This window comes from Plecotus auritus, assembly GCF_963455305.1.
Source record: "Plecotus auritus genome assembly, chromosome: 3".
NCBI lineage: Eukaryota > Metazoa > Chordata > Mammalia > Chiroptera > Vespertilionidae > Plecotus > Plecotus auritus.
The window spans coordinates 25,617,928-25,635,237 of record NC_137772.1 but is presented as its reverse complement, the minus strand read 5'-3'; the positions used below and the strand labels follow the sequence as shown (position 1 = coordinate 25,635,237).

Genomic DNA, 17,310 nt, shown 5'->3' with positions numbered 1-17,310 from the left:
TCTCCCCTCCGCTCCTTTACTTTGAATTTATATTAGTTCACACAAACACTCCATCCATGCTTTTGTTCCGGCCCTCCGGTCCAGTTTAAGAACCCATTGTGGCCCTCGAGTCAAAAAGTTTGCCCACCCCTGCCCTAGCCTCTCCTTTAGTAGACTAAAAGTTATTCCATTTCAATCTCATGCTTTAACCCACTCTCAGCTATAACCTTTACTTACAAATCACAATTTGTTTAGGTTTCTGCAAACCTAAGACAGTCTTCTTATTCACATCCTATCAGTTTGCACTGTAAGTTGTAGGTTCTACTACTCTGTCAACCTACTTTCTGTTTTCAAAATTTTTGGAAATCTTTGTCTACAGATGAAATTTCATATATTTCCCACTTTGGGATTTATTCCCTATTTATTCCTTTATATTCTGAGAAGATTTAGTGGACAGAGAAAATAAATGAATATTACAATCCACCATCTTTTTCAGATGTGTTTACCAATTCCTATTTTTACTCTGCACTTAATTGGTTTGTAAGAACTGATTGTGATAATTACTTTTATGTGTCCACATGTATGACACAGGGTGCCAGATATGTGATAAAACGTTATTCTGAGTGTTTCTATGAGGGTGATTTTTGGTGAGTTGAACATTTAAATCAATAGACTAAATAAAGCAAACTGCTTCCCTTATCCAATCAGCTATGGCTGGAATAGAACAAAAAATCTAACCCCGCCCTGAATAACAGGGAATTACACCTGCCTGCCTGTTTTCAATTTGGGACTGTGGTTTTCCGGCCTCCTGAACTAAAACATCAGCTTTTCCTGGGTCTTGGGCCTGCTGGCTTCCAGACTAGAATTACTATCAGCTCTCCTGGTTCACAGACCTTGGACTCAGGCCTGGAACTCCACCATCATCTCTCCTGGATCTCCAGCTTGCCAACTGCAAACCTTGAGCCTTGTTAGTCTCCATAATCATTGTGTGAGTCAATTACTTATAATAAATCATACATGTATATCCTTCCTATTGGTTATATTTCTCTGGAGAACCCTGACTAATGCAGATACTGATACCTAGAGTGGTTCTAGAGAAACAGATTGTAAGGATAAGTTTTCTGAACTGGTTCCTGGGCTTATTAAATTGGCTCTCTTACCTGATTACATTTAAAGACATTAATAACTCTATTTTCAATAGTAAAAAGAGCATAGTCCATAGTGTGACATGGCAATAGATACTCACAAAATATCCCACTGGTTATTACTAATCAACCACTTATAAGAATCAAGATTCTGAGTAACTGTGTATATGATTCTTATGAACATTTTACAAACAGGAGATTGGTTTCTCCAAATATCGCTGGACAAAGTGGGGAAAGAAAAGAATGAGTTCACAAATCTGAATTCACAGCTCAAGTAAGGCATGAATGACCTGGAAACTTCTGAGTGCACTGAAGGAGCCCCTCATTCCCTGTGACAGGAGGGCTGAAATCTATGAAAAATCAAACCCAGAACCCCATCCTGCAACTAGAGAGATTACAGCACAAGTCGAACTCCAACCTCACAGGATATCTACTGTTAAAGAGAGGGCAGTGATTGGGAAAGAAGGAGATCCTGACAGCCGGAATGGAGATGTGTAGGAAGACCCTGGTGAAGCAGGGGACATTGTGTCCCTAAATTCTGATGAGTCTTCTCTGCCAGTGGGAGTGGTCTCCCTACCCTCAAGGGAGTCCTTTCCACTCCCAAGATACGGGATTAGTGCTGCATTGCCTGAGGAGATTGTAATAGCCTCCTTTGAGGAAGTTGCCTAGCAAGACAATGTTGATTCTCCTCAGGACTCATCCCACCACCTTTGTTTCCAAATCTATGACTAGACTCAAGTAGGAGCAGGTCCCTAAAGATGAGGTACAAAGTGTAACCTAAGAAGTATGCTACGTACCAAAAGAACTACTTGAGTTTTATAATTTAGTAGTATACAGACAGAAATCCAGGCAGCATATATGGGAATGGATATTAAGTATGTGGGATAATGGCAGAAAGAACATAAAGTTAAATCAGGCCACATTTATTGATATGGGTTTACTAAGTACAGATTCTGCATTTAATGTTGCAGGTCAGGGATTTAGAAAGAGCTGTGTAAGAGCTTGTTGGTTAATTGCCTGAAAAATGTACTAAAAGAGCCCTGGCCTGTGTGACTCAGACGGTTAGGCATCATCCTGTGCACCAAAAGGTTGCTGGTTCAACTCCCAACCAGGGCATATACTTGGTTGCAGGCTTGATACTTGGTAGGGAGCATGCAGGAGGCAAGCCAGTCTGTCTTTCTCTCTCTCCTTCTCTCTCGCTCTCCCTTTCTCTCTCTAAAAATCAATGAAACTATGTATTTTTAAATGGAACAAAAGCCCATGACGTGAGTTGAAAATGCTGAATCTGCCTTCGTTTCAGGTAAAAGAAACAATTCAAAGACTTAAAGAGACTAGGATGTTAGAGTGGATTTGCCATTTAAGACCTTACTCAGATGATCCAGAAGACCTACCTTTCACCATAACTGTAAAAAATAAGCTTGAAAAGGGGTCCCTAGCACATTTGAAGAGCTCTGTGATCACTGTTCTCTGTAGAACAGACCTTACAGTGAGAACTGTGGTCAATGAATGAGAAAAATGAAACACAATGAGAGTATTTGGATCCTGGGTAACAGGGGCCAAGTAGCAGCCCCCAACTGCCAAACCCAATATGGGCATGTCACAACCAAGGAGAGCAGAGTGAAAGCAACAATTAGAATAGTCTGACTCTCATACACTGCCTGTAATGTTGGATATTTGATCACGGAGCTCCCAAAAGTGAACGTGACAGAAAGCCTAAGAATACATTCGTACTAGATCTGTAGAAGCAGAAAAGTACCAGGTCAAGTGAACAAAAATCTAACCTGGATCAAAAAAACTGAGTCACAAAATAAAAGACATCCAAATTGGAAAAGAAGAAGTAAAATTGTCATTATTCGCAGATGGCATGATACTATACTTAGAAAACCCTAAAGACTCCCTCAAAAAACTACTAGACTTAATAAATGAATTCGGCAATGTAGCAGGATACAAAATAACACCCAGAAATCTATGGCTTTTTTATACACCAATAATGAACTCACAGAAAGAGAAACTAAAAAAGCAATCCCATTTACATCGCAACAAAAAAAATTAAGATACCTAGGAATAAACTTAACAAAGGAGGTAAAGGGCCCGTACTCAGAAAATTACAAGACGCTGAAAAAAGGAGATAGAGGAAGACATAAACAGATGGAAGAACATACCGTGTTCATGGATTGGTAGAATCAACATCATTAAAATGTCCATACTACCCAAAGCAATCTATAGATTCAATGTAATTCCCATTAAAATACCAACGGCATATTTCAAAGACTTAAAACAAACTCTCCAAAAATTCATCTGGAATATAAAGAACCCTGAATAGCTGCAGCAATCTTGAGAAAGAAGAACAATGTTGGAAAGATCACAATACCAGATATCAAGCTATATTACCAAGCCATGGTTCTCAAACTGCCTGGTACTGGCACAAGAACAGACATATAGACCAATGGAACAGAGAACCCAGAAATTGACCCAAGCCATTATGTTCAATTAATATTTGACAAAGGAGTCAAGAGAATACAATGGAGTCAAGACAGTCTCTTCAATAAATGTTGTTGGGAAAATTGGACAGATACATGCAAAAAAATGAAACTAGACCATCAACTTACATCATACACAAACATAAACTCAAAATGGCTAAAGGACTTAAATGTAAGATGGGAAACATAAAAATCTTAGAAGAAGCCATAGGCAGCAAAATAGCAGACACGTGTCGCAGCAATATCTTTACCACTACAACTCCTAGGGCAATGGAAACTAAAGAGAAAATAAACAAATGGGACTACATCAAAATAAAAAGCTTCTGCACAGCAAAAGGAACCATCAACAAAACAACAAGAAAGCTTACTGCATGGGAGAACATATTTGCCAATGTTATCTCTGATAAGGGTTTAATCTCCAACATTTACAGAGAACTCATACAACTTAACAAAAGGAAGATAAACAATCCAATCAAAAAATGGGCCAAAGACCTCAATAGACACTTTGCGAAAGACGACATACAGAAGGCCAAGAGACATATGAAAACATGCTCAAAGTCACTAATCATCCAAGAGATGCAAAGCAAAACAATGAGGTACCATCTCACACCTGTCAAAATACCTATCATCAACAAATCAACAAACAACAAGTGCTGGAGAGGATGTGGAGAAAAAGGAACCCTCTTGCACTGCTGGTGGGAATGCAGACTGGTGCAGCCACTGTGGAGAACAGTATGGCGTTTCCTCAAAAAAACTAAAAATGGAACTCCCATTTGACCCAGTAATTCCACTTCTAGGAATGTATCCCAAGAAAACAGAAACACCATTCAGAAAGGATATATGCACCCCTATGCTCACAGCAGCACAATTTACAATAGCTAAGATTTGGAAACAGCCTAAGAGCCCATCAGCAGATAAGTGGATTACAAAACTGGGCTACATCTACACAATGGAATACTACGCTGCTGTAAAAAAGAAGGAATTCTAGCCATTTGCAACAGCATGGATGGAACTAGAGAGCATTATGCTAGGCAAAATAAGCCAGGCAGAGAAAGATAAATATCACATGATCTCATCCACTTGTGGAATATAATGAACAACATAAACCGATGAACAAAAATAGAACCAGAGACATAGAAGTATCGAACAGACTGTGCAACCTATGAGGGAACGTGGGGGTGAGAGGGGAAGAGATCAACCAAAGGATGTGTATGCATGCATATGAGCAAAACCAATGGACACAGATAGTAGTGGGGTGAGGGCATGTGCTGGGGGGGTGAGGGTGGCTGGGTAGAGGTCAATGGGGGAAAAAGGAGACTCATGTAATTTTATTGTTTATTTTAAACAATAAAGAATTTAAATTAAAAATAAACTGAGTAATGAGCTCTCAATCAATTCCCAGATTTGAGCCATATTACAGAACCAGAACCGTTTAAATGAAGGAGGAGATGGGTCCCCTTCAGAAATGAATTGGTGTGTAAAGCATGTCTGGCCATTTCTCCTTCCAAGCAAACCTACAAGAGAACAACCTGTTGTATTGCTTGAAATTCTGTCCACTGGGAGGATTTTCCTTTACCATTGTCCTTCAGGAATGTTCCAGAATGGGGCTATTGTGCTGCAGTCATCCACTTTCTTTTCAAAGAGTACAAACTTCCAGTTATAATAAGATGAGTAAGTTCTGGGCAACTAATATTTAGCATGGTGATTACAGTTAACAACACTGTATTATACACTTGAAAATTGCTAAGAGGGTAAGTTTCTGTCTCCACACACAAGAAAAATTTATTTATGTGAGATGATGGATAAGTTAACAAACCATATTGTGGTAATCATTTCACAATATATATGTGCATCAAATCATCACATTGTACATCTTAAGTTTATACAATGTTATATGTCAATTATATCTCAACTAGAGGTCCGGTGCATGAAATTCGTGCACTCGGGAGGAAGGGGGTCCCTCAGCCTGGCCTGCGCCCTCTTGCAGTCCGGGAGCCCTGTGATCAATCGCCCCACAGAGGGAGGCCCCATCCACTCACTGCAGCGCCACCAGCCAAGTAGCCTGGGCCTCCCTCTGCAGAGCCAGGGTTCTGTGATCAGTCGTCCCGCAGAGGGAGGCCCTGCCTACCCGCCGTAGCCCACCGGTCAGTGACCTGGCCCTCCCTCTGTGGGGCGATCATGGGGCAATCATGGGGTGATGGTGGGCCCCCCGACCAATCGCATTGCACCTGCCTTGGCTGGCCTGGCACCAGTGCATGTCATAGCGTGGTCGTCCGGTCGTTCTGCTGTTTGGCTGTTTGGCTGATTTGCATATTATGCTTTTATTATTATAGATAATGCTGGGGGTGGGGGGCAGAGGGAGGCCAACAAGGGAGAAGCAAAAATGAAAGATATAGGAAAGAACTGCAGAACATTATCTGGGATTCTGGGTTCCAAATCTCTTTAACTGATTTTGTTTTTAATAAATGAATTTCCTGTTATGCTTTAATTCAGACTTAGCTGAGTTTTTGTGAGACTTAAGAGTACTGACAATAATTCGTAGAGTAAAATTTCATAAATTCAAAATAGTCATATGTATACAGCTTCAGAAATACAAAAGTATGCTCAGTAGCACATAGAATCCAGGAATATATCTACAGAAAAATTCAATGTTACCAGTATTTGCTCCAGGAATATAAGGATAATTAATGTTAGGGATTTTATTGATATGACCCAGCACATCAATAGGCCAAAACAAAAAAAGTATTATTTCAATAGCTGATTTTTTTAAATTAATGAAATTTAAAATCTATTCTTTTAAAATTCTTATTAATTAGGGTTAAAAGGATATTCCATTAAATAAAAAATATTATCTAACCAACGTAATAGCTAAAATCATATATAACCTTCGAAGGCTAGCTGTATTCCCAGTCAAATTATAAAATCAATAAGAAAAACACACCAGTTTTTAAATGGACAAAGACATCAATAAGAAAATCACAAAAGAAGGAATAAATATATAGACACCAAAAAATTGAACATCACTAATAATCAAGAGTAAAATAAAAAGCTTTAAAACAATAGAAGCTAATCTTGACTATCATATGGAGAATTAAAACACTTATTTAAAACTGGTTGGAAAGTAAACTAGTAAAAACTTTTATAAAGAGAAATTTGGCAAAAATATATCTAAAACTTTAAAAGTATGCACACCATTGTCTCAGAAGACAAGGTATTCTGAAATTTTTATTTATAAAGCCATTTACCTCTGCATTGTTTATCATTACTGAAGCAGTCGAGTATATGTAGAGGGAAGGACAGGAACAAAAATATAAGGCTCTTTTTATAAGCGGGAAACTGAACTGGAACTGAAAACTTGGTAGAAATTAAAGTAACTTGAGGGTCCACCTTGTCTTTTCACCTGCCACATAATCAAGTCAATTGTGTTCTCTCCTCCTCCTCTCTTCTCCTCTGAGTTGGTGTCTTCACCTTGTTCAATAATCCCGCATCCTTATATCTTGTGTAAATGGCTTAAGTTTTGCCATAAGCCTTCTAGCCCTGCTCCTGCTTCATGGCATCTCTCAAAGAATTCTTACAGTTTCTGTCCTACTCTTAATTACTGTTCTTTAATTACTCATTCCAAACAAGTTCATCTTCTCATATGGCATCACTGGCATTAAGTCAGAGGCTGGCTAACTCTTAGCTCCTATCTGATCCAAACAGCTCTGGTCAGGATAGCAGGGAGCATGGGAAGGACAAACACTCTGAGATTTCTAGTGCAGAGACACACATGGATGCACCTGTGCATGCACGCTCTCTCTCTCTCTCTCTCTCTCTCTCTCTCTCTCTCTCTCTCTCACACACACACACACACACACACACACACACACATGCCCTGGAAATCACCTTGGTGAAACTGACTAATAAATTATAGCTCATTGATAGGGGAGGGAAAAATGCACAGCATATGGCAACATGGAAACCACAGGTGATTACATAAGAAAGAAATCTGGATAGTAAAATCATAACTATTCTCATTTTGTTCTTGATGGCTTCATATTTTCCCAAATCTCTATACTAAACATAATTTCTTTTATAATCAGAAAAAAAACAATCACTTTGCATAACAATTTTTAAAATTTTAATTTATAAATAGAAAACATTTTAATTACCTTTCCAACATCACATCTTGTGCCTTCATTCACCATCCCAGGATCTGGAACATCTGATCCTAGCTGAAAATCCACACCCCAACATTTGGTGCCTCCACTGGGGGTCAGAATAATAGCAGGCACAATTCCAAATACAGGCATGTCTTGGACATTCTCACATTGAAGTTTTCCACACAAAGCATTTCTATAAAGATAGAAAAATAAATGTAAAATGCATCGGTGTAGAAACAATAGAAAAATTACATATATGCACATAAACAGAGAGTGTACCGCTATTTAGCTGAAAGGAATCTCAACAGAAAGAGAGTGTGAGAGCAACAGAGATCAAATCAGCTCTCTTTAAATACAGCAGAGAAGAGCAGAGGTAAATGGATGCTGAGGTGCAAATTAGTAGGGTGCCAGGCAGTGCTGATGCTCCTTTTTGCACACCCAATCCCTCCTCAGTATCTATCTAGGGCTCAAAAAAGTCTAATAAAGTTTCTTATAAATATGATATAACTTTATAAATAGAAAATAATAGAACTATATCAAAATACAATTGTGCCCAGCCGGCATGGCTCAGTGGTTGAGCATCAATCTATGAACCAGAAGGTCACATTTCAATTCCCAGTCAGGACACATGCCTGGGTTGCGGGCTTGATCCCCAATGTGGGGCATGCAGGAGGCAGCCAATCAATGATTCTCTCTTATCATTGATGTTTCTCTCTGTGTCTGTCTGTCTGTCTCTCTCTCCCCCCCGCTTCCTCTCTGAAATCAATAAAAATATATTTTTTAAAAAATTTCAACTGTGTCTTCTTTAAAGAAGTATGGTAGGAAGAAAATTAGATTCTGTAATGTAAAATAACTAAGAAAGGACTCCACCCTTCTTGGCTTGGCTCTGAGTTACTTACTTGAAGACTCAATCCATAACTCATCAATACACCAAGGCTGTGTGAGTTAAATGCCTTTCCCAAATCCTTTCATAACACACTAAGTACCCCTAACATCAACTCTTATGATGCTGTATTGAAATTTCCTATTTAATTTATCACTTTTAAATTATAGAGCAAGAACAACATAATAAAATACAAAATTAATTCTGTGCTTCTATGGACTTAGCAACACAACCTTTTAATGAAAGGAAGAAAGAGGAGGAAGAGTGTTTATTTGTGATTCTTAGTGTAGAACATAGATAAACAAAGTAAGATTCTAAAAACCATTTGATTTCAGACAGGTAATGTCAAAAGGGGTGACTTATTTTACCAGTTCTATTCAGTCTCCCTGAAACCTTGTGTTGCAAAATTATAAGTTTGAAAAGTTTGGTATTTAAGGGGGAGAAAGTCGGGAGTCACAAGGAGTTATAAAACATGACTGGTCTTGTAATCATGCATTCTCCTTTATAACCTCCCATCACTTACCCAGTGGCACACTTCTTGTATTCATTACCAGAGAAGCCACAATTGCCAAATCTATCACCTTTAGAATTCACATCAATGAAACAATCTCTTGGGGCAGCCTTGGCTTCTGTAATGTTAAAAAAAATTTTAAGTTCTGGCAATTTATTTCAGAAATAAAAGTATTCCCTATGATAGTCCATACAACTGAATGAACTGCCTCAATACCTTTGAAAAAGTTTCTAGCCTTACGGGGAAAAAAATTTTTTGTTCCACACTTTATACTTAACAACCAACTGTAAAAATAAAGCTTAGGTTATACTTAAAAGTTATCCTAAACTCAAACACTCAAGGCCTAAAAGAGGTGCAACTATAAATAAACAAGATTAAACTATAAATAAATTAAAACCCACACACAGTATGGGTAGCATTTTCAGCATAGTCATTCCCACTGCTCTCAAACACTTATCTATTGCACTCCTGGTTAAATCAGGTGGGGAAAGGTTGATGAAAATATTGCCAGCTATTATTTGTTTTTTTATTTACCATATGTGGAAGCTTAATTTAGGTATTCCTAGTAATTAGATAGACTGACAGCCATGACAACTGATAAAGTAGCATTACAGCCTGGTCGGTGTGGCTCAGTGTTGTCTATTGTTACACTGAGAACAGTGATTGTGAAAGAATGAGATCCTGAAAGCTGAAATGGAGATATGTGGGAAGACCTTGATGAAGCTGGGGACACTGACCCCCTAAATCTGATGAGTCTTCTTTGCCAGGGAAGCAGCCTCTCCACCTCCATCTAGGGGGATTAGGTGTGCACTGCCTGAGAAACTCAAACAGAATCATCCAGTCTTCCTGGGTCTCAGGCCTGCCAGCCTGGGGACTGTAACTACACCATTGGCTCTTCTGACTCTACAGCTTGCTGACATACCCTGCAAGGGATCTACCATTCTCTGTGATGGTGTGAGCCAAATCCTCAAAATAATAGTGAATGCCTACCATGGGAAAAATCAAAATGTAGCATTACCAACAGGTTATCTAAAGACCTGGAACAAGTAGAAAAATAATCAGCTAGAAAAGGTAAAAGTGGTTTCCTCAATGAATGGAGATATTACTTGCAAGTACACTTTAATTTTTCATAAAATCTTTAAATAATTTGGATCTTTATGTGTAAATATAAGTTTAATAAAAATGAAAACTTTAACAAGAGAATCAGAAGAATTTTTAAACATCCTATCTATCAGTAATAGAATAGATTACATTTATGTAATAGAATACTCTATTGCATTATGATCTAAATGTAAATCTCAATATAGATGGATCTCAAAAATATTTTGAGTGAGCAATGAAAATAGCAGACCCAATTCATATCCCCATACTATTTATATGAATTTATTAAAACTAAAATTTGATATTATGTATATGTGTATATATACTGTAATTTTTATTTCCACTTTTAACCAAAACTAAAGCAAAAAATAAAATAAAAGCAATCAATTATAAATAAAATATCTTACTTGAACCAAAGATGACTTGACACTGAGCATCATAATATTGGCACATGCCATTGTAACAATAGGCTTTGTTATTCTGGCAAGGATATCCATTCTGAATAAAAACATCTGGCTGACAGAACTGAGAAGTACCATTGCAATATTCTGGAACATCACATTCATTGGTTTTTCCTCTACATAAAGTACCTCCTGGAAGAAACTAGGGTAATAAGATTCAAATGAAACAGGATTATCAGGACAATTCCCACAAATTAATTCAATTTGAAACTATGGTATTTATATGTATGAAAGTTCTAATAACAACAAAAGATTAAATAACCCAATGGAAAAATGAACAGAGGCCAATAATAGGCAATTCATAGAAGTCATGAAATACAGAGGAAAAAATATAACCTCATTGATAATCAAAAGAAATGCAGATTTGCCCTGCTGGCATGGCTCAGTGGTTGAGCGGCGACCTGTGAACCAGGAGGGCATGGTCAATTATAGTCATGGCACATATCCGGGTTGTGGGCTCAATCCCCAGTGTGGGGCATGCAGGAGGCAGCCAAAAAATTATATTCTTTCATCATTGATGTTTCTCTCTCTCCTCCCTTCCTCTCTAAAATCAATAAAAATATTTTTAAAAGAAAGAAATGCAAATTAAACAAAGATATAAAAGGATATTAAAACTATCAAACTAACCAGGATTATAACACTTGCTAGAAACCAATGTTAATATAAGGAAACAAGCATGTGACTAGACTGGTGGGTATAGAATGGGTGGGAAGTATGTAAAATGTGTGCCAAAAATGTTAATATTCAAACACTGCCCCAACAATACTACTTATAAACAAAAATTGGAAGCAATCCCAATGCCCATCAATTGACTAGGTAAAGAAATTATGGTATAACCATACAAAGAAGTACTAACTATACAACCATGTAGAACTACATGAATGGAAGAAAACACATTGTATCTTATTGAAAATACCATAGGAAAAATATATGTATCTATGTTTAGCAACTTAACCCCCCTCCATGCGTGCAGGTGCACACACACATTCAGACACACACACGCACACATACACACACATACACACACATTCACACACACACACATTCAAAATCACATTTATACAGAAAAAATAACTAAATTAATAACATATTTTCAAAAATGGCTGTCAGGAAGGTTAAAATGATAGTCTTCCACTGTCTGTTTTCTATACTTTGGTATTGTGGAATCCTATCTAATAAAAGAGCAATATGCAAATTAACCATCACTCCGCTACACCCACAAGCCACACCCACCAGCCAATCAGGAGCGAGTATGCAAATTAACCCAACCAAGATGGCTGTGGCCACGGAGCAAGCAGGAGGCTTGGGTTTCCCCGGCAATGGAGGAAGCCAAGCTTTCCACACACCCTGGATGGCCCCAGACTCCACTCAAGGCTACAAAATTTCAATTATAGAAGATAAATAAATCCCAATAAAAATGCCTGTGGCCACGGAGCAAGCATGAGGCTTGGCTCCACTCCAGGCTACAAAGTTTCAATTATAGAAGATAAATAAATCCCAGATACCAGGGCCTCCGCTTGGGTCGCCAGGGGCATGGCCGGCCTGCAAACCACCACAGGCCCCTCGCCCAGGCCACCCCATGCCCCAAGGGAACCCCCACCCTGATCCAGGACACCCTTCAGGGCAAACCAGCTGGCCCCCACCTGTGCACCAGGCCTCTATCCTATCTAATAAAAGAGTAATATGCAGATTGACCATCACTCCAACACACAAGGTGGCTGCCCCCATGTGGTCAAAGATGGTTGCCCCCATATGGACACAAGATGACCACCACAAGATGGCCAGCAGGGGAGGGCAGTTGGGAGGAACCAGGCCTGCAAGGGAGGGCAGTTGTGGGCGATCAGGCCAGCAGGGAAGGGCAGTTGGGAGTGACCAGGCCTGCAAGGGAGGGCAGTTGGGGGCGATCAGGCCTGCTGGAGAGGGCAGTTAGGGGTGACCAGGCCGGCAGAGGAGGGAAGTTGGAGGCGACCGGGCCAGCAGGGAAGGGCAGTTGGGGGAGACCCAGGCCTGCAGGGGAGAGCAGTTGGGGGAGACCAGGCCAGCAGGGGAGAGCAGTTAGGGGTGACCAGGCCTGCAGGGGAGGGCAGTTAGGGTCAAACAGGCTGGTAGGGGAGCAGTTAGGCATTAATCAGGCTAGCAAGGGAGTGGTTAGGGGGTGATCAGGCTGGCAGGCAGAAGTGGTTAGGGGGAATCAGGAAGGCAGGAAGGCGACCAGTTGGGAGCCAGCAGTCCTGGATTATGAGAGGGATGTCCGACTGCCCGTTTAGGCCCGATCCCAGTAGGGGACATCCCTCGAGGGGTCCCAGATTGGAGAGGGTGCAGGCTGGGCTGAGGGACAGCACACCCCCCCCCCCCGTGCACAAATTTCATGCACCGGGCCTCTAGTTTTTAATAAAAAACATAGATTACTCTTAAAATTTAAAAATGTTTCTACTTAGGAAAAAAATCTCTTTAGACTGTAGTAAAGAGAATGTGATGAAAAACTGCAAACAACTGCCATAAAATGTTTCATGTAATCATTTAATAAACATAATGCTCTCTTACAGATCAGAGAAAACAAATTTTGATATATAATACTGTTCCTTTTTCTATTTTTTTTTTTCAAAATAGGGAGGAATTTCTTACCAAACAGTCTTTGCAACAGTCACCATATGCACATTCAGCAGATGATTTAAGCTTACAAGTACTTCCTTCACAACAAGGGTCCAATTCACATTCCTGTGAAAATAAAATGACTGGCAATAAAGAAATGAGTTATTGTCATCAATATTCATTAATAAAATTCTTATCTTAGACCTCAAATCTATTTCTTTCTAATCTGGCAATAGCAATTAATCTCTGGAAATAGTCACTATGCTGGATTTGTCCATGATTCTTTAGTTGCAACTACCGGGTCTCAACATACATCAAAGGACTGAAATCATCAAGAGTATGTGTCTTCGTCTGCTGGTACTACCAGAACAAGATATCATAGATGATGGCTTAAGCAAAAGAAATTTATTATGTCACAGCTCTGGAGGCTAGACATCTATGATCAAAGTTCCAGCCAATTCAGTTTCTGGTGAGGACTCTCTTCCTGGCTTGCAGACAGCTGCCTTCTTGCTGTATTCTTAAAAGGCCTTTCTTCAGTGTATGTGTGTGTTCAGAGAAAGAGAGCAAGTGAACTTTCTAGAATCTCTTCTTATAAGGACACCAGTCCTATCAGATCAGAGATCTTTCCCTAAGATCTATCCCATGTTAATTTAGGGGTGACACATTTAGTCCACAACAGTGTATTTAATCATCACAGGAAATTAAGCATCCAAGAATGCATTTCTCTTCATGCTCAGGGTCTGACTTCTTTTTGAGTGGGTCTTCACCCTATATGGACATTCCTTGTTTTTTAATTTAAATTCTTTATTGTTTAAAGTATTACATGAGTCTCTTCTTTCCCCCATTGACCTCTCCCCCAGCCACCCCTAACCCCAAGCACAAGCCCTCACCCTCCTACTGTCTGTGTCCATTGGTTTTGCTCATATGCATGCATACAAGTCCTTTGGTTGATCTATTACCTGCCTTCCCTCATAGGTTATACAGTCTGTTCAATGCTTCTATGTCTCTGATTCTATTGTTATTCATCTGTTTATTTTGTTCATTATATTCCACAAATGAGTGAGATCATGTGATATTTATCTTTTTCTAACTGGCTTATTTTGCTTAGCACAATGCTCTCTAGTTCCATCTATGCTGTTGGCAAATGGTAAGAATTCCTTCTTTTTTACAGCAGCATAGAATTCCTTTGTGCAGATGTACCACAGTTTTCTAATCCACTAGTCTGCTAATGGGCATTTAGGCTGTTTCCAAATCTTTAGATATTGCAAATTGTGCTGCTATGAACATAGGGGTGCATATATCCTTTGGAATTGGTATTTCTGTTTTCTTGGGATATATTCCTAAAACTGGGATCACTGGCTCAAATGGGAGTTCCATTTTTAGTTTTTTGAGGAAACGCCATACTGTTCTCCACAGTGGCTGCACCAGTCTGCATTCCCACCAGCAGTGCAAGACGGTTCCTTTTTCTCCACATCCTCTCCAGCACTTGTTGTTTGTTGATTTGTTGATGATAGGTATTTTGACAGGTGTGAGATGGTACCTCATTGTTTTGCTTTGCATCTCTTGGATGATTAGTGACTTTGAGCATGTTTTCATATGTCTCTTGGCCTTCTGTATGTCGTCTTTCGCAAAGTGTCTATTGAGGTCTTTGGCCCATTTTTGATTGGATTGTTTATCTTCCTTTTGTTAAGTTGTATGAGTTCTCTGTAAATGTTGGAGATTAAACCCTTATCAGAGATAACATTGGCAAATATGTTCTCCCATGCAGTAAGCTTTCTTGTTGTTTTGTTGATGGTTCCTTTTGCTGTGCAGAAGCTTTTTATTTTGATGTAGTCCCATTTGTTTATTTTCTCTTTAGTTTCCATTGCCCTAGGAGTTGTAGTGGTAAAGATATTGCTGCGACACGTGTCTGCTATTTTGGGCCTATGGCTTCTTCTAAGATTTTTATGGTTTCCCATCTTACATTTAAGTCCTTTAGCCATTTTGAGTTTATTTTTGTGTATGGTATAAGTTGATGGTCTAGTTTCATTTTTTTGCATGTATCTGTCCAATTTTCCCAACACCATTTATTGAAAAGACTGTCTTGACTCCATTGTATTCTCTTGACTCCTTTGTCAAATATTAATTGAACATAATGGCTTGGGTCAATTTCTGGGTTCTCTGTTCTATTCCATTGGTCTATATGTTTGTTCTTGTTCCAGTACCAGGTAGTTTTGAGAACAGTGGCTTTTTATCTTTCTTGGCTTCTTCACCCTACTATGGGCCACCATTTCTCTCCTACCCTACAAGCTCCCACCCACCGAGACACCTACTCTCCTATGTTACAACTAATGTCTTCAGCTCTGAATTGTTCAGGAAAGGAAGGAAAAATGGAAGAGAGAAGAAGACAGGGGAAAGGAAGAAAAGGTGAGAAAGGAAGGAAAACTAGCTTTCTTATTTCTTATTAAAATAAGATGTCAACTTTGAGGGAAACTGGGTTAAAAAAAATACATGGAACTCTTTGCACTAGTTTTGCAACTTCTGACAGCACAGTGGTGATTGCGGGGGTGGGGGGAAGAGGGAGTGGAGGTGGAGGAGGACATAAAGGGATAAATGGTGATGGGGAAAATAAATAAAGAAAAAATTAATAATAAATGAACTATAATCTATACCTTACACCAGTGGTTGGCAAACTCATTAGTCAACAGAGCCAAATATCAACAGTACAACGATTGAAATTTCTTTTGAGAGTCAAATTTTTTAAACTTAAATTTCTTCTAACACCACTTCTTCAAAATAGACTCGCCCAGGCCATGGTATTTTGTGGAAGAGCCACACTCAAGGGGCCAAAGAGCCGCATGTGGCTCGCGAGCCGCAGTTTGCCAACCACTGCCTTACACCATACAAAAATTTTAAGTCAAATGGATCACATACCTAAATGTAAAAGTTAAAACTATAAAGCTTCTAGGAGAAAACATTTGCAACCTTGGATCAAAAGATTTCTTAAATATGACACCCATAAAAGCATAAATTAATAAAATTGGATTCATCAAAATATAAAACTTCTATTTTTCAAAACATACTGTTAAGGCAATTAAAAAATAAGCTACAGACTGGGAGAATATATTTGCAAGTCATATATCTGACAAAGGACTTGTATCCAGAATATAAGTACTGTCCAAATTCAGTTATAAGAAAACAACTTAATTTTTTAAATGGGAAAGAGCTTAACTGACATGTCACCAAAAAAGACAGATGACAAGCTTAAAACATGCTCAAAATCACAAGTCATTAGGGATTGCAAATTAAAATCTCAATGAGGTACCACTTCACACCTAATAGCACAGCTAACACTGAAAAGACTGACTGTATGAAGTAGTGGCAAGGATGTGAAAGAACTATAACTCTCATACACAGATGGTAGGAATGTAAAATGGTACAACCACTTTAGAAAACAGTTTGAAAGTTTCTTAAAAAGTTAAATATACACTTACCATATGACACAGGAATTTCACTTAGGGTATTTACCCAAGAGAAATGAAAACATAAGTTCATGTAAAGACTTGTAGGTGAGTGTTCAAGCAGCTTTTTGTGTTAATAGCAATACACCAGAAACACCCCAAATATACATCAAGAGATGAATTGACAAACTGTAGTTTATCCATACTATTCAATGGTAAACAACAATACAAACAAATGAATTACTGACACTGTAGCAATGTGGATAATCTCAAAAGAATTATGCTGAGTGAATGAAGCTAGACAAAAAAAAGAGTATTTCACTTACATGAAACTCTAGGAAATGCACACTAATGTGTAATGTCAAAAAACAGATCAGTGATTGTCTGAGGAGAATGGGGGAAAAGAAGGGGTGGAAAGAAGGGATTACCAAGGGTTGCAAAGAACTTTTTGGATGATGTTTATTATCTTGATAGTAGCGACAGTTTCACATCTATATATATAAAAGCCAAGCAACCAGAATGCCAGAACAAACGGAACAAGCGGTCACTATGATGCATACTGCGACCCCGATCCGC

General features: G+C 38.9%; 1 protein-coding gene across 1 annotated transcript in view; it reads right to left on the bottom strand.

Moving 5' to 3' along the window:
• Positions 1-17,310, bottom strand: part of ADAM9 (ADAM metallopeptidase domain 9) — a 114,285-nt gene that overhangs the window by 32,859 nt on the left and 64,116 nt on the right. The window contains exons 13-16 of the mRNA XM_080660923.1: positions 13,328-13,420; positions 10,649-10,844; positions 9,153-9,258; positions 7,756-7,939 (exon numbers count right to left, since the gene is read on the bottom strand). Of these exons, the coding sequence (XP_080517049.1) occupies positions 7,756-7,939; positions 9,153-9,258; positions 10,649-10,844; positions 13,328-13,420 (579 nt within the window). The remainder of the gene's footprint in view (positions 1-7,755; positions 7,940-9,152; positions 9,259-10,648; positions 10,845-13,327; positions 13,421-17,310) is intronic.